The sequence below is a fragment of the Leopardus geoffroyi genome, chromosome E2 (assembly GCF_018350155.1).
Source record: "Leopardus geoffroyi isolate Oge1 chromosome E2, O.geoffroyi_Oge1_pat1.0, whole genome shotgun sequence".
NCBI lineage: Eukaryota > Metazoa > Chordata > Mammalia > Carnivora > Felidae > Leopardus > Leopardus geoffroyi.
Genome location: NC_059335.1, coordinates 5,153,999 through 5,176,135, shown reverse-complemented (window position 1 = coordinate 5,176,135; position 22,137 = coordinate 5,153,999). Strand labels below are relative to the sequence as shown.

At 38.6% G+C, this 22,137-nt stretch overlaps 1 protein-coding gene across 1 annotated transcript; it reads right to left on the bottom strand.

Moving 5' to 3' along the window:
* Window positions 1–16,580: 16,580 nt before the first annotated feature.
* On the bottom strand, window positions 16,581–17,671 carry LOC123578466 (putative protein ZNF720). Its single transcript, XM_045441339.1, has 3 exons — window positions 17,651–17,671; window positions 17,404–17,530; window positions 16,581–16,902 (listed from the first exon to the last, which is right to left on the bottom strand). Exons 1-3 carry the CDS (start codon window positions 17,669–17,671, stop codon window positions 16,793–16,795), a joined length of 258 nt encoding a protein of 85 aa, XP_045297295.1. The 3' UTR covers window positions 16,581–16,792.
* Between the last annotated feature and the right edge of the window lie 4,466 nt (window positions 17,672–22,137).

Sequence of the window (22,137 nt, the reverse complement as noted above, 5' to 3'; positions counted from 1 at the left end):
CTGTAGATGAGATTCTGAATGAATCCAAAGACAAAGGACATTAGTTCCTTCATTAGACAGGGACAGAGTGAATAGCACCCAGCAGCCATTACCAGAATTCCCATTCACAACACAAATAATTTAGTTGGTCTCTCAGAGGAAGAATTGAAGAATGAGTCCCTTAACATCCTGAGCACTTTGAATTTAGGCAGGTTAAGTCCAGAGAAACCCAAGACACAAAATACAATCAACAAACTCCAGGATGACACCTGAGGGAGCAAGGTCATTCTAAGTAGCACATTCATTCACAGCTAAAACCCCTTAGGTGGTGCTGAGCATTTAAGCCCACTAGGAATCAAAATAAACCATCACAATGGGGAAAAGGATGGAGAACCATCTTCCAACAGTCTGATGGGATTCATGTTTAACACATATGGATGACATATTTGCAAGTATCTAAGTAAATAGGAAATTATACTAAGGATTTTAATGCTCAAGTGGCCTTGAAATACTTAATTTGTACATTTATGCATCCACCTCCAGAGAACCATCTATATTAAACCTCGATATTAAATTGAATGGAATACATATTTTGACTGCTACTTAGAAGTTTTTCAAGAAAACACTGACTACATAGTATCCACACAGGAAATAAATAAGGAACCTTCTGAAATAGTGACAAAAACTGAGTTCAAAAATATCAACTCCTCTACAAGTACGTCCTATCACTCCAGCATCTTTTTATACTGTTTATACTTGAAATGGGACGCCAAGAAATGAGGCATTTAAGTCAAATTCTCTGTCAGAGAACAAGAATTCTTGTTGTCTTGAAGGTCCTTCTAACTGGATTGGAATCAAATTGCCATGAGACAGACTGACAGGAGAAAATCAAATTTAATAGGTGTATGTACAGGAAATCCACATAAACATGCAATTCTAAAGACTGGCCAGAAAGATGATGTACAAATATAATGGTGAACTATGGGTAGGACTCTGGCTCTTTGTAGGAAATTAATGCTTTTCACAGAGGGATAAGAAAAGCACATATTTGGTAAATAGATGTTTGTCCTACCTTACAGATGGGTCACTAAGATAAGCTTTGGCTCTGTTAATAACTCTTATTCTGGGAGGACCCCCAATATAGATTCTTCTGTGTGGTTAACAAAGGGGGAAACGTTCTTTCGAACCTGTAGGTTCTCAACTTTCTTCATCTCCAATTATCCACAGGACCAAGTAGCACAATGTGGGGATTAGAGGTGGAAAGACTGTCCTAAACCCATCAGTTCCCCCATAGAAACTTCCCGAGGAGTTTCTGATATTAAAAGTTGATGTGACAGTCTCATGTCATTGATCCAGCAGTTTAGTCCTGACTGATCAGTTTAGTCAAAATCATTTTAGGAGGCAACAACACAAGTATATTGTCAAAGTTAGTTCTGTGGTTCAAGTAATGTTATTAAATGAGGCATTTATATGAAAACAAAGTAAAAACTATGCTTCATATTTAGATCAATTATTAAATCAGTTTCTGACTTCTAAGGGTGGCTAGTGGCACAGACGTCTAGATGTCAGACTTGAATCATCTTCAGATACAGTAGGGCAGGTAGGGACAACTGACAGATCTTCCTGTATTATAGTGCAAACACTTCTGGCAATCTTTTCAGTGGCCCATAGAACCACAGCACTAAGATTGCCTATATATGAGCTATTACGACAATTTCTTTACATCAAATCACTTATATTAAGTTTGCAGAGCTTCAGGAAAAGAGGCAGTTTTAGTTTTCAAATGATTTCAAGTCAGGAAGGTAGGAGACAAATAAAAATATTACTTTGGGGAGAGGGGCATCTAGGTGGCCAAGCCTATTAAGTGTCTGGCTATTGATTTTGGTTCAGGTCTTCACCTAGCTGTTCCTTGGATTGAGCCCCTTTTTGGACTTTGCCCTGATTGACAGTGAGCAGCCTGTTTGGGATTCCTCCTTTCTCTCTCTCTCTTTCTCTGTCTCCTCCTCCTCCTCCCTCACTCATGCTCCCTCTCAAAATCAATAAACAAACATTTAATAAATGTATTACTTGCAGAATTTCTAGCCAGGTATTGGAGGACACTAGAAGAAATCAGGATCTGGTCCAGGTTATGATGAATAGTATTAAAATGAAATACCTACAAAGATGGATTATTGAAAATTTTTTTCACTCTAGTCACCCTCATTTTTTACCAAACAGAGCCAAATTGACACTAATTTGATTGCAAACTAAGTGTATTTTAAGAAAAAAACAAAACAAAACAAAACTCAGCCTGTTTATTTTCATGAGTGCAGCAAGCATAGAGCTTTTATCTATAGATTCTTTAAAACCAGCTTTACTGGAATTTTTCTTGAGGAATCGCTAGATTGAACTATTAATAGCCTTTCAAGTGTATAAAACAAGCCAAATACTTGCCATCAGACTTTGTCTGCAATACCTATAGATTTGGGTGAATTCCTGTATTCTTGAGGTCTCCAAAATATCCAAGCATTATTGAAGCTTTTAGGAAATTAATTTTTTTTTTTAACATTTATTTATTTTTGAGAAACAGAATGAGACAAATCATGAGCGGGGGAGGGGCAGAGAGAGAAGGAGACACAATTTGAAGCAGGCTCCAGGCTCTGATCAAGAGCAGTCAGCCCAGAGCCTGATGCAGGGCTCAAACCCACGAATTGTGAGATCATGACCTGAGCCTAAGTCGGATGCTCAACCAACTGAGCCACCCGGGTGCCCCTAGGAAATGAAGTTTTTGATTCACCTGCTAAGGCTGTTGGGAACTCTGTAAGCAAGGTATCATGCTCATACTTCCAAGGGGCTTTATTAAAGTCAATCAGAGATATTTATAGCTGTTTCTACCCTTGTTGTCCTTTCTTGCCATTTGTGACAATGTAGATAGACCTAGAAAGTATTATGCTATGTGACATAAGTCAAAGATAGACTAATACCATATGATTTAACTTCTATGTACAACTAAACAACAAAACACAGAAACAAGAGGAGAAATATACCCATGAATATTGACTTTTTGAACCAAGTCCACAAATAATCTCAAGAACTATAAAAATTCCAAGGTTGCACACATTCCATGATGTAACAAGTTGGTAACAATTTTCCAATCCTGGCTGAAGACAGGAAATTCCTAGATTGAAATCTAAGGATCTTATGGGTCACGACACAGCAAACACCTTCAACTTCTTTTTTTTTTTTTTTAAGCATTTTTTTTTTCAACGTTTATTTATTTTTGGGACAGAGAGAGACAGAGCATGAACGGGGGAGGGGCAGAGAGAGAGGGAGACACAGAATCGGAAACAGGCTCCAGGCTCTGAGCCATCAGCCCAGAGCCCGACGCGGGGCTCGAACCCACGGACCGCGTGATCGTGACCTGGCTGAAGTCGGACGCTTAACCGACTGCGCCACCCAGGCGCCCCCACCTTCAACTTCTTGATCACTTTAATTTCACTTCTCAGCCCCCACCTTCAATTCCTATGGGTAGATGCTGCACATGCAGTGGGTTTGTGTTACATCTGTGAGACCCTGAGCATAGGAAACCCTAGTATCTTAAATGAACATCTAGCATATCTGCTTGAACATTGCTGTGGAAGGAGACATGTGTTTTCATACCCAAGAAACAAATCTATCCTCCATCCAAGAGCAAGATGCTACCATTATATTCCAAAAATTTACATATATATGTACACACACACACACACACACACACACACACACACACACACACACATAACTGGAATGACATTAAAATAAGAACTTTCGGGGCACCCTGAGTGGCTCAGTTGGTTAAGTGGCCGATTTTGGCTCAGATCATGATCTTGCAGTCCATGAGTTCGAGCCCCGCGTTGGGCTCTGTGCTGATAGCTCAGAGCCTGGAGACTGCTTCTGTTTCTTTGTGTCTCTCTCTCTGCCCCTCCCCCATTCACGTTCTGTCTCTCTCTGCCTTTCAAAAATGAATGTTAAAAAAAATTAAAATAAGAACTTTCAATGCTTCTATACATAACCCTTAGAGAAACTTAAACTCATAGAGAAGAATCTCTCAGCAATATCCACCAGTTTGACCTTGCTTTGGCTCCTGCATAATTTTCCCATGTGTACACCACCTCATCAAGCACTAATTCTGTCATTAACTTGACACAGGATCTGGAATAAGACCTATTCAATTTACACCACGAAACATTTTCCAAGACTGTGATCAGCAAGATTCAATGCAGAAAAATCAGGTGACCTGTAGCATTCACTTTTTCAATGTCACTGCGGGTACTACATTCAACCAGGTAAAGATATCCTAATACCCATGATGGTCTACCTTGAATTTCTGTAGTGAACTTTCTAAGGGAGATGGATGAAGAAACACCTGAACTGTGCAAAAGCATAGGACTTACATGTATCTGATAAGATGAGAGAATTTTGTATTCCTTACCCAGGCAGAGCAGGTCCTAGATACCATGAAATCATGGCACATTGCAATAAAAGGGCTGATAGTGCAAAACAGATCAGAATTAGGACATGTGTTCACCAACCATCTATAGGGAATATTAAAAGGTACAACACAGAGATAAAAGGTGGAGGACACTGTGTGAAATCAAACAGAGGGGTGATCACAAGGACAAAAATACTGTGGATGGCTCTGAACCTAGATGAAGATAGGGAAGAGACAGTGATCTTATGAATGCACTTGACCTACTGCTTCTACCTGTACTGGATGAAAATCAAAGAAATGCTGGTCCAGTTCATAAGGTCACAACATGATCTCAAGAAATAGTAACAATGCTGTATATAGCAAATATATGATTTTCTTCAGATATTCAGAACAGTACCCAAAATACATTTGCCTTCATGATGTTTTGCTGCTCATTTTGTAGTGACATACAGAGGAAAATTAAAAACTCAATGGCTGGAAGCTTTTACTTTAAGCTCCTTCCAACCAGGTTGATGGGGCTAATATGAATGGTCTGGAAGTCACCAAAGATGCACATTGTACCACAATGGATACACCCCTGGCCATTCTACAAACATATCAGAAATTGTGCATCAAAAATCATGGCAGAAATCTTTTCACCCAAAAGTTTTCAATGTGGTTCAGACTCCTTTAGAGACAATGACCAATGGGTTGACTACACTCATTTCTTTGGCAAAAAAAAAAAAAAAAAAAAAAAAAAATCTAGAAATCAATGTACACTCAGTAAAGAGAGAGATAATGGTAAACGAGTAATTGGTTTGCCAATATTCTACATATGCTAGAGTCTGTGACATGAAATTATTGCTATTGTCAAGACCTTGCAGATCATTCTGTCATGGATATAGAGGAATAAGCATTGATCTAAGCAAAGAGGTTCATTTAAGGCTTTTGACATCAAAATTGACATTGAGTATGTCATCTTGTGAGATTTCTAAACATCACCAGAGGTAGAAAAAGACAGAGAAACAACAAAACTCTGTTCTAAGATCACGCTGATGTCAATCCATGTCGAGAAATGACTTATGCAAGCAAATGAAAAGAAAGCACAATACAACATATTCATTAACATGTAGTTTGTTAGCCATGTTGGGGGAAAAAGAAAAGAATAGAAAATCTCAGTCAGTACACACACCACACAACACAGGGATTTTTAATACATTTCTTATTGAAATTGTAAAGATAATGGTATTTTTAGAAAAAGAAAAAGGAATGTGACTCTGTGGTCTCAATATAAAGGAAGATTTCTAAAAATGATGAAAAAAAACCCACTAATCATGAGAAGCAAGTATAGAGGACAAACATTTATGTTTCTTGATCTCAGTGGCTTACAGAGATGTGATCAGCTTGTGAAATTCCCTTGAGATGTTCACTTATCAATTGTACATGTGACTTTACTTAAAAAAAAAAACTCCATTAAAAAATAGAAGTAAATAGATAAGTATCAATGTATATATACTGACAAATTGATACTAAATGTAGAAAGTAATTTTACACAGTGACTAGATTTTAAAAGCATGCTTCAAAAAAAGCATGCTTTAATTTCTATCTAAAGCAATATGTTACTGAGTACACAATGTCCACAGAAATAGAATGATATGTAGAAGTATTTTCTGAATATGAATACAAGAAAACACAGGTAACAAAAAATAAAAAAAAAATGTATATAAGATGTAAGAAAAACAAATGTGGTAAATCTAAACTCCAATATTTTCACTGGAATATTAACATAAATAAACATTATGTTCCTGGTAACACTAAACTTTGCTTGAAGATAGTACATTGGAATTTTCCTAGAACTATACCTAAAACAGGATGATAAAATTGAAAAAACAAACAAAAAAGACAAACAAAAACCATGTAGTCATAACCAAACAACCAGCAAGGCAATATATCATAAAAAATAATTTTTAACAAACAAGGATTTTGTAATTATACTAATAGTGTTATTTTCAATATTAAGTTACATTATTTCAATATTTTACTTCATGGATAAGAAGCAATCTGTGTGTATGCATATTTATACATACACACACACACAGATATATACCCCCCAAATATAAATAAATAAATAAATAAATACACACACACATATATACTTATGTGTATATATGTATATATGCATATATCTGTGTGTGTATGTGTATATATAAATATAAATATATATAAATATAAATATATATATAACACATACATATATATGTGTGTGTGTATACATGTACAAATATAAACACATGTATATAGGGAAACCTTTCTTTTTTAGCTCATGAGACATAAAAACATTCATCACAGAGAACTGACAGATTGACATCATTAGGATGGTGACATAGGTAGTTCACACTTCAGTACTTCTCAGAAGAAACTGAATTGGCAACTATTCACATTAGACATCACTGGGCAAATCTCAATGCCCCAACATAACAGGTAGTGAAAATGAATTCTTCTCCTTCCATTGAACAAATGTAAATGGGAGTAGAACATGCTACCCTACTTTATTTTACTGGTTTCTACAACTGATAGACATTCTCTTCCCACTCAGGTCCAAATGGGTGTAAGGATGGCCTAGGCCATGAAACAACATAGGAACATCTAGCCTAAAAACTGGGTAGGCTGTTTAGAGCAGAAATATGCTCAGTATTGGTGACTGGTGACCTGCTTCTGGACTAATCAGTGCTCTGCACACAGTTCAGAGACAGGATTAAACTTGTCACAGGGCCAAGTGGAAGTGAGGGAGGTTTCTGCCAGCTGTGGGTCAGGATCCTTGGAAGGTCACCCATCAACACCAGGTCAGACCTATGTTGGGCTTATATACCTGCAATGTCAGTGCTTTCAGGAACTACCCACAGGTCTTGCAGGTTCTGACTATTAGTGTCCAGCAGCTTTCTTCTTCAACATCAACTTTGTCATATGACATCTTCAAGCTATGCCCACAATGTTTAAGTCATCCAATATCCCCTCTCCATCAACCCCCATACATCTGGGTCTGTCAAACTAGAGTTACCTATGGCATCCAACAGCATCTAGTCCTTAGTACCACTGGGGAATTCATTAAATCATAAAAAAAAAAAAAAAGGATCTGACTTCCCTCAATCCCAGAAAACCACCATGTTGGTTCCCAAGTCCACATCTCTGTCACAAGAAGTTTCCTAAGACCTTACAGTGACCAAAGGGAGCCTCCTACTCTGTCCTTCCTTGCCTTTCAGGACTGCTCCATATTTGCTTTTAGTAAGATCTATCTTCCTCTCAAAGTATACTATCCTCATGTTTTATCTGTCCTCATAACTCTCTCAGTACCAAGTGCCTGAAATAATCCTGTGGTCCATTGATGGTGTTTTTTCTGTTCTTCCAGGGAAGTGGTGACAAAATGGTGTTTAAATATTAGAGATGGACTCAAATGATCTAATTATCAACCATTTCCTATTATATTAACAAATTCTAGAGGCACCTGGTGGTTCCATCAGTTTAGCATCGGACTTCAGCTCAGGTCATGATCTCACATTTTGTGAGTTTGAGCTCCGCATCAGGTTCTGTGCTGACAGTGCAGATTCTGCTTGGGATTCTTTCTCTTTCCCTCTGTCTCTCTGTCTCTCTTTCACAAGCTAAGTGAAATAAGCCGTACAGAGAAAGACAGATACCATATGGTTTCACTCTTATGTGGATCCTGAGAAACTTGGCAGGAACCCATGGGGGAGGGGGAGGAAAAAAGAAAAAAAAGAGGTTAGAGTGGGAGAGAGCCAAAGCTTAAGAGACTGTTAAAAACTGAGAACAAACTGAGGGTTGATGGGGGGTGGGAGGGAGGAGAGGGTGGGTGATGGGTATTGAGGAGGGCACCTTTTGGGATGAGCACTGGGTGTTGTATGGAAACCAATTTGACAATAAATTTCATATAATAAAAAAAAAAAAAAAGATGATTAAATAAACTTAAAAAAAATTAAAAATTCCAAGCTACTAAGAATAAACAAGTGCCTACAGGGCTTACATGGGAAGGGAAGATTCTCCTTAACACAGCAAAGAAAAACACTGTGATGGCTACATCAGTGGAATGGGGATGAGGAGACAGAAGAACTGGAGATGATTTATAAAGAAAATGAGTAAAATTTATCCTTCTATAACTCAGTCTCTCATGCAGCCTAGGACAGATGTCCTTCCCCACAAAAAGAATTTGTGCCAATGCTTCAGCCTAGATGTTTTTTATTTCTTATCTTGGACTGCACCAATCTTAATAGAATATTGTTTTCTTCCTACATTTAGAACATCTACTAAATTCTCAGCACTGTCCATGTCTTTTTCCCTTGAAATAAATGTGAAAACAACCCATGACTCTCCAAGTTTTCACCTCATCAAATTGTCCTGCTAAAGTGAGTAACATGGATGGTATCATTTCCAAGAAGGGAAAAGAACATTAAAGAAATCTTACTCAGTGTTCTTCTCCAATTGAGAAGGAAGGAAATGTATCGGTTAAACTACATGGAATATGCTCCCTGTAGAATTACTCCTATATTCAAATTAACATTTGATCACCATGTCATTTCATGCAAATAATCTTAAAATCCCTGAGCAAGTCATATAAGCAACAGTTCATGAACATTGGAACATGAAAGCAGAGTAGATCCTACATGACTAATAGCCAGGTAGATAAGACAGGATTTGTATGGGGAGATTCTCAAACCAAGATACACAGAGATTTAGGGGATATAAGTTTAATACAAACAATGTAGAGAGAATTATTCCCATTATAAATCTGTAACATTTTTGATTGTCAGGAAATCAATTTTGAAATTTGAAATATCCTCATTTGAACTAATATTCCCATTCCTTCCGAAGAGACAGGTTTGCATACACACATATACACATGCATACTTCTTCCTAATTAGTACCGTCACTCCAAAATCCATCTTTAGCTTAATATAATATATTGCATTCTGGGCATATCAAAATCATAAAACTCTGTTCTGTATGCTCACCAAAACCACACAAGCAAAAACAAAACAAAACTAAAAAACACATAGGATAAGACTAGTGATTGAGAATTCTGTAGATATGTCTTATATTTGTAGTGACTTTGTTGAATTAACAATTGTTAAGTAGAACCCCTGTGTATTATTTTGTGAGCCATGGATCAACAAACAACAACAACAACAAATTGAAATAATTTACTGCTCATAGATAATGGAGAATGTACACAATATGCCATGAGAGTAACATGGAGAGGTCAAGATTGAGTGCAGGCAGAGAGAATGGCAGGGATTGGGGAAGATGCCTTTTTGGGGCACATGGTTGAACTGCTTCAGAGTTCCTGAGCTAAGTCTAGAATGCACAATTCAAATGAAAATGAAGGGAGAATTGCAGACTCTGTGGGGCTCTTCTCTAAGGGATGCACAAGGTAAATATACTGAGAGTGAGAACTCTTATACAAATGATGATTGGGGAATTCCTATGAAGAACTTCTATTTGCTTGTGACTGTGGGGCTGTTCTCTAGTGTGTTTGCTATTAGGTGGAGCTAGAGTCAGTTCAAACCCCCTGCAGCCAGCCTGGTTATACATTATGGATTCCAAGTCAGCAGTATCTGGAAATTGTTCAGCTACACTCTCAGTAATAAGTCCTATATCATCCTTATTAAAAGCACCTAATGCCCCAGCACTTACAAAAAGGAAGAAAAGATATAATATGTAAACTTTGGGAAAATTAAGTTCAAATAATTTGAAGTTTAAGACCACTGGGAAAAGAGATTAGTGATATCACCCCACTGCTTAAAAAGCACCCCTTGAATAATGCAGGTGTTTGGTGTTCCCACCACCCATGCAGCTGAAAATCCATGTACAAGTTTGACTCCCCAACACGTTATTTTAATAGCTTACTATTGGCAAGAAACCTTATCAAAAATAGTCAGTTAACACATATTTGATATGTTATAGTTGCTGTATATGGTATTCCTATGATAAAGGAAGTTCGAGAAAATATTTAAAAAGTCAAAAGGAAGAGAAATTATATTTACAGTACTGTACTATAAATAAATCTGCCTATAAGTGGACCCACACCGTTCAAAACCATGCTGTACGAGGGTCAAGTGTAATTTGGGTTACTGTCTGTTTACCTGCAACCTTGATGAAGGTGGGGTAAGTTAAGGTTGGTATAGGATAACACTTCTTTCATTACACAAAATCCATTCAGGGTTATTAATGGGTATATATTAATTTCAAATACACTCTAAGAAAACTACTGCAAAATCACTGTATGACCTTGGCCAAAATGCACATTACAGTTTTTCAAGAACCATTCTTGTTCTTCTGATATAATGATCTGTGAGTTGTACTTTCCATGCTACCCAAATTAAGGCTAATTATTGAGTAAAAGTAGATTTACAATAATCTTACATCCTTTTATAGAAGAGTAGCTATACTTTCCTCAGATATCTGTGAAAATGTCTTTATTTTAACTGCATAAATAATATTCTTGACTTGTAACAATTGCTATTATGAAGATCTACTCAGATTTTTGAGTTGCTACCATATTTTTTCTATACGCTAATTAGCAAAACATTTAAATTCAGAATGTTTCTCTAACTTAAAAAAACTTTTTTTAATGTTTATATTTGAAGGAGAGACAGACAGACAGAGCAGGGGACAAAGAGAGACAGACAGGGGAGGGGCTGAGAGAGGGAGACACAGAATCTGAAGAAGGCTCCAGGCTCTGAGCTGTCAGCACAGAGCCTCAACAATAGGATATTTCCATGGAAAAGTAGGTATGGTTTTAAGTTCTGGGGACTCAAAAGATACACAGAGATTTTCAGTGGTAGAGGGGTTAGTGCCCCTTATCCTACACTGATGTAAGTGATCTCGGTATTTTAACTTTGGATTTTTCTCTGTAATAAACACTCTGATTTAGAATCATGTTTGAAAAGTGGTATTGACTTACTGCTTCCTGCTGTGAATTCTCTGATTTTGTTTAGATTTGCCTTTTCATTACATAGATTGCCAAATGTCTACATATTTCAAGTTTTTATCCTTTATAAAGACTGGTTTTTACTGATGTGTGTATTAAAACCCAAAGTCTTTCCTTATTCATTACATTTCTAGGGTTTCTATCCAGTATGTTTCCTTTACTTAAGGTTCTGTTCCAGGTAAAGACTTTGCCAGTATTCTTGCTATTTGTAAGTTATCTCCCCAGTATGTCTCATGTTGAATACTTTTACTTACAAACTAAACACTTCACCACATCCTTTACATTTGTAGGGTATCACTCAGTATGTTTTTCTGATGTTCAGGAAGTTTTTAGTTGTGATTAACAACTTTGCCATTTATTTATTTTTGTGTATGTGTACACCTACATATATACCTACATCAGTCAGCCTTCTCCCCAGTATGTATCTCCTTAGGTTGATAAGTTTTGAGCGGTAAAGACTTTGCCTTGTTTAAATTTGTTAGATTTCTTCCCATTAGGAAATCTCTGCTGTTGAGTGAATTTTGAAGAACAGTTAAAAGCTGTCCCAGAGTTATCAAAACCACAATGAGATACCACCTCACAGCTGTCAGAATGGCTCACATTAACAACTCAGGCAACAACAGATGTTGGCAAGGATGCAGAGAAAGAGAATCTGTTTTGCATTGCTGGTGGGAATGTAAACTGGTACAGCCAGTCTGGAAATCAGTATGGAAGTTCCTCAAAAAACTAAAAATAGAACTACCATACGACCCAGCAATTGCACTACTAGGCATTTATCCAAGGGATACAGGTGTGCTGTTTTGAAGGGACACGTGCACCCCCATGTTTATAGCAGCACTATTAACAATAGCCCAAGTATGGAAAGAGTCCATACACATACATACAATGGAGTATTACTCGGCAATCAAAAAGAATGAGATCTTGCCATTTGCAACTACGTGGATGGAACTGGAGGGTATTATGCTAAGTGAAATTAGTCAGAGAAAGAGAAAAATCATATGACTTCACTCATATGAGAACTTTAAGAGACAAAACAGATGAACATAAGGGAAGGGAAACAAAAATAATATAAAAACAAGGAGGGGGAAAAACAAAAGAGACTCATAAATGTGGGAACAAACTGAGGGTTATGGCAGGGATTGTGGGAGGGGGGGTGGGCTAAATGGGTAAGGGACACTAAGGAATCTACTCCTGAAATCATGGTTGCACTATATGCTAATTAATTTGGATGTGAATTTAAAAAATACAATTTTTTTTTATTAAAAAAAAAAAAAAAAAAAAGCTGTCCCAGAGGTGTTATATTTGCTAGTCTTCTCTGCAGTAAGGATATAATGTACGATAAGATTTGAGCTTTCATAGAAGACTTTTCCATAGCTTTTACTTTCACACTGGTTCTCTGGAGATGGAGTTCTCTGATGTTTATTAGGACTTGACCCTCGATTCATATTTTTCCCACACTCATTGCCTTTGTAAGTTCTATCTCCATTATTAACACCTCAGTAATCCAAATGATAGCGTCCTCACTAAAGGCCTTCCTAAGAACACAGCACATAAATGCTTGCTCCAAATTTAGTATTATATGATAACTATTGAACACTGATGTTTGGATAATCTCCACCCCCCTCCCCGTGTTTATCAAAATTAGAGACTTTGAAACAGGGGGAATTATGCGTTGGTGGAAGAATAATGAACCCTCCAAACAGGACTTCTCAAATCAATCGTATTTAGAATTTTTATCTTCCTTTTCAAATGCCAAATTTGCGGAATTCATCCAGTTTTATATTTGAAGTGCTTTCAGCAATTACTTCTGGTATGGACGAGGTGATTTTCCTGCATTTCCAAATGTCCTTCCAGAGAATATGTAGGTTTAAAAATGGATTTTTGGATTTTACTTCAAAGACATTGTCCTGCAAATATAACTGACTTAAGGAGGGGTTTTCCTCCAAATGTTTTCTATACTTGATCTCTTCTAGCAGTAGGATTTCATTACAAGTAATTGTCTCTTTTTGGTTACATCCAGTATAATATAATTTCTGCATTTCTTATGCCCCCTTCATCTTCCTCATCATTTTCTTAAGTAGAAATACTCAGAGACACAGCTTCTACTTCTTCCCATATCACTGTACCAAATGACTCTCCTTTGGTACAGGAGAGTCTCCTGGTGCCAACAAACCTAGGGTGTTACAGAAAGATACAACTAAAAGATACAAAAGAAGTCATTGCAGTTACTACACTGACAGGCATATATGTAAAAAGGCTAATATGCAAAATTAATACCCATGATAGGACATCAGCAGAATAGAGAAATAGTAGGCAACAGGACTTTACTCTTTCACGGAGACGAAATATAGACCAAAGAACCTTCTTGAGTGCTCCAGAAGCCAGTTAGCAGAACACAGCACATCCAGACAAGTGTAAAAGAAGATCCACATTGAAAAAACAAAGAACGTGTAGGACACTTGCCTACAACAGCTGCTCACCCTACCTGACACTCCATGGCAACACTGTGAGAAAAGTCTTCCCTCTGTCGAGGAGAGAAACAAATGTATGTTCAACGATCTGGTTTCTTTGTTGTCTTGAGGGACTTGTTTCTGTCATGCACGGCATGGAAAACAGAAGAAATGAGAGCATCCTCTGGATACACTGTGGTGGCTGCTCAGACAAAAGGTGAGCATTTGTTCAAACACTGGAGAGACTACAGAGCTGAAGACAGAGAGAGGAAGGTATCACGAGCTCTAAAGAGTAACTACACTTTTTAAACTTTGCAGTTACAGAAATTCAGACATGACAAATGCCCAGAATGTGTCACTGTCCCCAGAATTACTATAATTTGTGTTCTTCTGTATAACAAAAGTCCACAATCCTGAGCCCAGAGGCTGTAGGTTTTTTTGTTTGTTTGTTTTGTTTTGTTTTACCTTTGGTGGGGTTTTTTGTTTGCTTGTTTTTTTTTTTAAATTCACAAATATCAACCAAAGATATAAAGGGATACAAAGAAATAGGAAATTGTGTTCCAATTAGAGGAACAAAATATATCTCCAAAACTGGTATTAAATTAATAAAGTAGTATTAATTGCTTGACAAAGAATTAAAAATAACCATCATAAAGATGCTTATGGAGGAAGAAGAAAAATAGATATGTAACTAAAATATAGCAGGAAAACTATTCATGACCAAAATGTAAACCCAAGGAAACAAATTATAACCAACAGTTAACAAGAAATTGGGAGACAAAAAGTATAATTACTGAATTTAAAAATACACTAAGGGGTCAGTGACAGACTTGATCAAGCAGAAAAAAGAATCAGACAACCTAAAGTACTCTTGTATTAAACTATCTACGAAGAATCAAAGGACAGAGTCTAGGGACTCATGCAACACCAACTGGTAATTCAATATGTACATTAAGGGAACTCCTGAAGAGAGGGGAGGGAAAGGGGGCAGAGCATTGACATCAAGAAGTCAAGTCTTGTATGTGGAAAGAAGAGACAAATGATACAAGTTCAGTCAATTCACAGCAGGATAAATGTCAAGACATGAACACAGTGACATCTTATACTTAACCTATCAAAACTCACAAGTGAAAAGAGAAATTTGAACCAGCTTGGAAAAAGCCACTCATCTCTTACAAGAGAGCTCCTGTAAGACTAGTATTGGGGTTCTCAGTAGACCTTATGGAGGCAGTACGTGGGCCAATGTATTCAAGTATTGAAAGGTCAAGACACATCCATTAAGAATACCCTACCTGGCAAACCGTTTTCCACGAATGTAGAAATAGAGACTTTCCCAATAAAAATCCCTTTAAGTTTACAAGTAGACCTGTCCTACAAGAAATATTAAAGGAGGGGGGCGCCTGGGTGGCTCAGTCGGTTAAGCGGCCGACTTCGGCTCAGGTCATGATCTCGCAGTCTGTGAGTTCCAGCCCGCGTCGGGCTCTGTGCTGACAGCTCAGAGCCTGGAGCCTGTTTCGGATTCTGTGTCTCCCTCTCTCTGACCCTCCCCTGTTCATGCTCTGTCTCTGTCTCAAAAATAAATAAAATGTTAAAAAAAAAAATTTAAGAAATATTAAAGGAGGTCCTTCTGGTTGAAATAATAGGATTGTAAATAGTAACTGAAACCACATGAGAACATAAAACTCTCTGCTAAATATAAAAATTTACACAATTGGGCCACCTGAGTGACTCCGTTGGTTAAGCGACCGACTTTGGCTCAGATCATGATCTCAAGGCCCATGAGTTCTACCCCCCATCAGGCTCTGTGCTGACAGTCCGAGCCTGGGGTCGGTTTCAGATTCTGTGTCTCTGACTCTCTCTGCCTCTCCACATTTGCGCTCTCTCACTCTCTCTCTCAGTAATAAAAACACATTAAGAATTTTTTTTTAAATGCACAATTATAGAAACCTGTCATGTTGTAATGAGGTAGCACAAGTCACTTTAATTTCTGCTACAGTATTTTTTTTTCAGTAGGAGTATAAAATATCTGGGACACCTGGGTGTCTCAGTGGATTAAGCATCAGACTTCAGCTCAGGTCATGATCTCACGGTTCAAGAGTCTGAGCCCCACATCAGGCTCCATGCTTACAGCACAGAGCCTGCTTCCAATCCTTTGACCCCCTTGCTCTCTGCCCCTTCCCTGCTCATTCTCTCTATATACATAAACAAATCTTAAAGAAGTACAAAAATCATAAATCTAGGTAATAAATTACATATTAAAAGATAGAATTTGTGATAACAGTAACTTAAGGTGGGTGCAGGGATGGAGCTTATAAGTAGAATAATTTTGTATGCAATTATCAGTTTAAAATGGGTTTTTATATCTTTAAGATCTTTTAGGTAACCTTTATGTAAACCACAAAGAAAATATTATAGAAGACACAAAAGTTAATGAGAATGGTACCAAAGCATGTCCTGGGTACGACACCCAATTAAAAAAAAAAAAAAAAATCTAAACTTGATACACAGGTAGAGTATTATTATTATTATTAGTTGTTATTATTATTATTATTATTATTATTATTATTATTATTTTGAGAGAGAGAGCTGGGGAAGGGCAGGAGGAGAGGGAGAGAGAATCTCAAGCAGGTTCCATTCTCAGCTCATAGCCTGACATGGGGCTCAATCTCCTTACTCTAGGGCTCTCACAGCAATGGAGAAGCTCTCAGATTATGGAGGCCTTCACCGTGGATGTGGTGGACCTTCAATGGAGCTGAAGGACAGTCCTTGGAGAATCAAAGAGCGTGATGTGTTAGACAGCAGATGTCCCTCTGTGAGAGGGAAGACATAAAACTCGGCTTTGTAAATGAATTTCCATTCAAGGAGAGCTACCTGAACAACATTTTAAGACCCATCTTCCTCCTTCACATTTGGACCTCACTTGTGTCATCTGCTTCACTTCCACCTACCTGGGTGTAAGGCTACTGTCTCCTTTCTCTTCACACCCCACAGCTCCTTCTCTTGTTCCAAAACAATGACCAGGTCTGGTTTTGACACAACAAGACCTGTTTATCAGAAAGAAGGAATATAATTATCGCTGCAGATTCTATCTCTCAACCCAGTATTGTACTCAGCAAACAAGAAGGGACATAGGAGAATTCTAAAAAAAATGATTTCCCAGAGTTGCACAAGAAAAAGCCCCTTTAGAACATGCAGGAGGAGTTTCAAATATTCACATCATGACCTGCATTCCAAGTACTACCAATACAATAAGGAATAAAAATTGGAGTTTAAGATTTAGGCAATACCATCTTATGCCACTCAATGTTTAGAATTGACATTAATCTTCATAAATGGTGATGATACCTTAAAAAAAAGGGGAGACTAAAGCTGAAAAGGAAACATCATGAAGAAATTTCTCTACATCTACAAATCCTTACCTCCTTCCCTTACTGCAGGAATCTCAATTTCAGTCATGCAAAGAGGAAGCTTCCAAGAGAGAGTTGTCAAAGGAAGGAACAAAACTCTGAGGGTGGTGTGGGAAAACTAGAAGGCATTACCCTTACCCAAGAAAAGGAGGTGTCCATAGGTCTCTAACATCACATCGCTGTACAGTTCTTGCTGACTCTGGTTCAGGCATCCCCATTCCTCCTGAGAGAATTCTATTGCCACATCCCTGAAGGTCAGCAGTCCCTGCAATAAATACCAAAGTTACAAAGAAGTGGCCATTGGCATAGTTCATAATGGTACCTAAGATGAAAGAGGGAATTATTGTCACCAGATAGACTACAAGAACTGACGTTCACCGCTTACCTGCATGTACCCACTGACCATATTCCTCATTTTACTTAACCTCTTTTTTCTATTTTAACTTTTACTTCTGGCAAAACACCCTGTGGACACAGTCTCCTGTCATGGAAACAGAAAACATTCAACAAAATATAAAGACTGTCCTAAGAAAGAGCTTGGGCAGGCCACTTTGAGCTTAACCCAACTCATATTTATGTATATGGATGATGGAGTTAACACATGGAGTGAGGACAGCTATCTTAACCTCTTGTAATACCAAAGTCTCCACCCAAGGAAGAACATAAACCTCACCTACATAACACAAAGTATGCATAGAAGTGTTCTCTTAAGTCACATGTGTGACATTATGTCCAGTTCTACCTAAGATGACCAGGTTCCACTTCCTCATTATCCACCCAAATCTAAAATAAAAGGAAATCATCACACACACACACACACACACACACACACACACCCTTGATCTGACAGTCTCCTTTGGAAGTTATTCCCTCTGATCTTCTTATCGGCTGCAAATCAATTTTCCTTTGTGTGACAACCCCAGCTGCTGCACTTTCTATCTATGACTCTATTATCTTGGAGGATTTTAAGACACACAAATACATCAATTATGTGATTATTGTTTTCATTTTCTCAACATATAAAGCAGTAAATAAAAGGGTATTTCTGTGACCAGAGTATGGAGTAAAATAAAAATTTATTAGGGCTTTTTTTTCTTTTTGTTATTCTATCATGTTTTGCTGTTTTCTCCTTTTTCTCTCCACCTGGTGATTACACTCAGTGGCAGAACATCAAGGGGACAGATGATTCTTTCTCCTCAAGGAAACTCCCACATGTTATCAATGCTAAAGACAGCTGCCTTAGCCTTTCCTAACTCCTACTAAAACTCTCAACTGACCGATCTTCCCTCATAGGTAGGAACATCTCTATGCCCTTATTCATCAGGAAGAAGCTACGGAAGAGGAGACCTTCCACTTTACCAATCTTAAACACGTAAGGGTCAAAGTTGTTAAAGGAGGAAAATGATGAGTGATACAAGGTCAAGAGACACGTAGCTTAAATAAAACTTCCTTGCATCTTGCAGCCCAATAATAGACACCTGAGACAGGCAGAACATGCCCTTCCTGAAGGAAATCATAGTTGCTTTCGTGCCTTCATGTTTTTTTTTTTTAATTCAATTCTTGAGACAGGCAGAGTATGACATCCTTTATCAAGGGGCTGAAAGTTATAAGGAAATTTAATTGAAGCTACATTTCTTTTGCCTTAGTTATCATCAGAAGCTACAAGCAAAGAGAAACTCAGAAGAAAGAAGTTTCCAGTTGAAATGTGATGGTTTCTGCACATCACTCAGCAAATCTAAGATCTTTAGGAAAGATGGGGGGAAAAGATGAACGTTATAGGGGAGAAATCTGGAATAGAGAACCAGGACAGTTAAAGAAGTGAACAACAACTGTAAGGAAACAAACTGCTATCAGTGCCTAAGAAACACTAAAGGACACATGATCACTGGTGTGTTCTGTTAAATCAGATTATCAGTCTAATTATGAGAGAATACAGTCTATTTATACAAACTTCAATCACATATACTTTCAGTAGAGGCTGCTTTGAGGCAAACAGTTTCAAGCAATGGATTGTAGAGGAGTCCACAGGGCCCACCTGGCTGAAGAGAGGCAGGCCCAGCAGGTGACCTGCCTTAAAATATCTATAGGCCCTAACTAACACAGATACTTACAACCAGACAGAATTACCACATGAGGGCAAATTCCATAAGTCACCATACAAACTCATCTTCCCCCTGCAAAATCAGCCCGAAGTCACTGCCTCAAGGCAAGAGCCTCTCCTCTGCTGTCCTGCCCACCACTCCCTTGAGGTGTATTCATAAATCTTATTCTGACAGGTGAATTCTTTTCACCACTCATGCCCTCAGCTTCCACAGGATCATTGTCCCATATTTGGGAGCCCCATCTGAATGGGAGAAACACCACATTTAGATGGCTGTTTCCCTGTCCTGTCATGTCTAGTATATTTTAAACAGAGTATCTTTTTCACATTTGACAAACCAAGACTGCTCTCCCCCTGCTTTTTTAACTTTCCAAGTTATACATGCCTCATATCCATTCTCTGTTTTTTTCCATTTATTTTTTGGTGCAAAAAGTTCGTATTATTATAATACAAAAAGAGGACCTGTGGGCACCAAGATCCACAGTGGGTTTGTGAAGAGTGACTATGCAGCTGGGGGAGGGAAAGGCAAAAGGGAGGTCTCCAGAAGGATTCCCATATGCTTAAGAGGACTCCTAAGATACTGGGGGCCTTGTATTTTTCATTTTCTTCATCCTGCGCTACAGACAGTTACTAAATGGGGGAACTAAAGAGGAGCGGTTCTCCTCGACTGAAATCCCACCACCAGACCCCATCAGCAACAGGAATCTTGGACTTAACACCTTCCCCTTTGGGTCTGTCCTAAAGGGATTATTTGCAATAGTTGCAGGACTTCACCTCAAAGTGACAAGTGTTGACGTCCTAGTGAAAGCCTTGTTTGAGAGCATAGAGTAGATTCCTGCATATAGGGGAGAAGAGTTCTAAAGACCCAACCTTGAGTATCATTCCTGAGAAGGTTGTAAAGCTTTGGTGAAAACATAAGGCAGAAACACCAAACACAGAGAAACCAACATTTGCAATTTATAAATGCATGGAATTTTAGGGGGAAAAGATGGCACGGCCTCCGACCTGGAACACCAGGCTTACCTGAGAGCTGCCCATTTCTTCTTCTTTCCCCTTGTCCTCTAGATTTCTTTCTCAGAAGGTATTTGGGGAAAAATCACACATGCATCAGGAGAAAATGCCCTTAAAGGCACGAACAGAACGTCTTCACCAGAAAAGTGCTCACTGGCAGGCGGGACTTTGGAATGCAGAAGGACAAAACTTCTTAGTTTTTTGTGTCGGGAGCTTTTCAGAAACGGAGACTATGTACTTGGATCCCAATTCTGAGTTTTTCTTCTATAGTTTCAGTGGCTTCGACTCCCACAGGCACCTGCAAATTCTGCTACAGCATAGGAACAGTGTGCTGCGCAGACCTAATCCTCCCACACTCACGTAGAGGAGTTACCTCTCCTTGAGAGAAGCCTGCACTCAAATCTCATAAATTAATGGGAAGCCTTGCCAACTGACTCTGGCCTCAGAGAGAATCACCTGGAGCACTTAATTAAGCCAACACTGTTGTTTCAATCCACACCAATTGACAGAATCTGAGGAGGGGGGCAACAGCAAGGGTCGGTTTTGAAACTCCACACGGGATCCCTTTGGGAACCATTTAGGGAAGTAAGGAAGGCTATGGTTATTATCCAGGTTTAAACCCATTTCTTCTCCAGTGATCAGAGTTTCTGGACATTGGAAAAAAGAGACTTACAAATTTAAGAGCCAAACACACCTTCAGCTCTTTAGCCGACCTTTTCCATGTCTCCCTCATTCCCAATGATAAGGCTCCAAGGAACCACAGGCATCTTCCTAGTCCTCCCTGTCAACTGGCTTGGAGAAACTACTGTCTACACTGGGAATAAAACTGTTTGTGTCCTTACAGCTGAGCTACACTTTTAGTGCTCAAACCCAGTGCTACCAGCAGCCCCTGCCTCAGAGAGCTAAAACAGTTCGAAAAATATGGCTCTCCCATAAAGAACAATGGGTCCCTGTCTATGAATTTATTCCTTTGTGTCTAGGCCTTTTGAGCATTACACACCCATTTCTCCTTAGTTTATCTGTCCCAATTCATTAACTGGACTGAGATTTCTTTGAAAAATGTCATGCCAGAAATTCTTTTTCCCACAAAGGGGAAAATATCTAGATTTTGACAGTAGTAACCACATTTGAAAACAAGGGGAAATAAATGACTTTTCAACGTGTTGTCTATGCTCTGTCTCTCATGGCACTTTAGCTGGGGTTAGTGGTACTGATCACATGATCAGTCCTATTGGATGAGCTACCAACCTTCTTGTGAGGCAAATGTTCAACTGATACTGGCACACTCCACAGTGCATCACTCATCAAGCTTCAAATAGATCCGTCAGAATCTCTGCCCTGAGTTAATCATTGCCCCATAAATAAGGAAACCCAACAGGGCAGCAAGCACATAATAGAGGAATACAAGGCTTAGGCCCTAGATCAATGGTCATGCTCAAGCCATCTTGGGCCACAGCTGCATCGAAGGCCAGGACTTTGGACCATGGTAGCCATGGGTGGCAGGGGCTGGAGAGCATGGGGTGGAGGTTCCAGGGGATAGGAGGTTCCTGGGAACGAGAGTCCTGGCAAGGGAAGGGGATACTAGTCCCTGTATGACCCCTATTGTACCTGAGAGAAAACCCAAAGGCTGAGGATGGAAGTTTGATTAGGACCCCTGAGCAAAAAATAACATTGCTATCTGTCTTTATCTTTTGTTGCCAACGTTCATCCACTAGTGATGTCGATTCCCACTGAAAACTGATTGTTCCCTGAAACACCCA

Coding starts and splice junctions, on each gene's coding strand:
- LOC123578466 (XM_045441339.1), bottom strand. CDS start 17,671: ATGGTCAGTGGGTACATGCAG. Junction 17,531..17,650: donor TGGTCAGTGGGTACATGCAG/GTAAGCGGTGAA, acceptor TATTTATTGCAG/GGACTGCTGACCTTCAGGGA. Junction 16,903..17,403: donor TGGACACCTCCTTTTCTTGG/GTAAGGGTAATG, acceptor TCTGATAAACAG/GTCTTGTTGTGTCAAAACCA.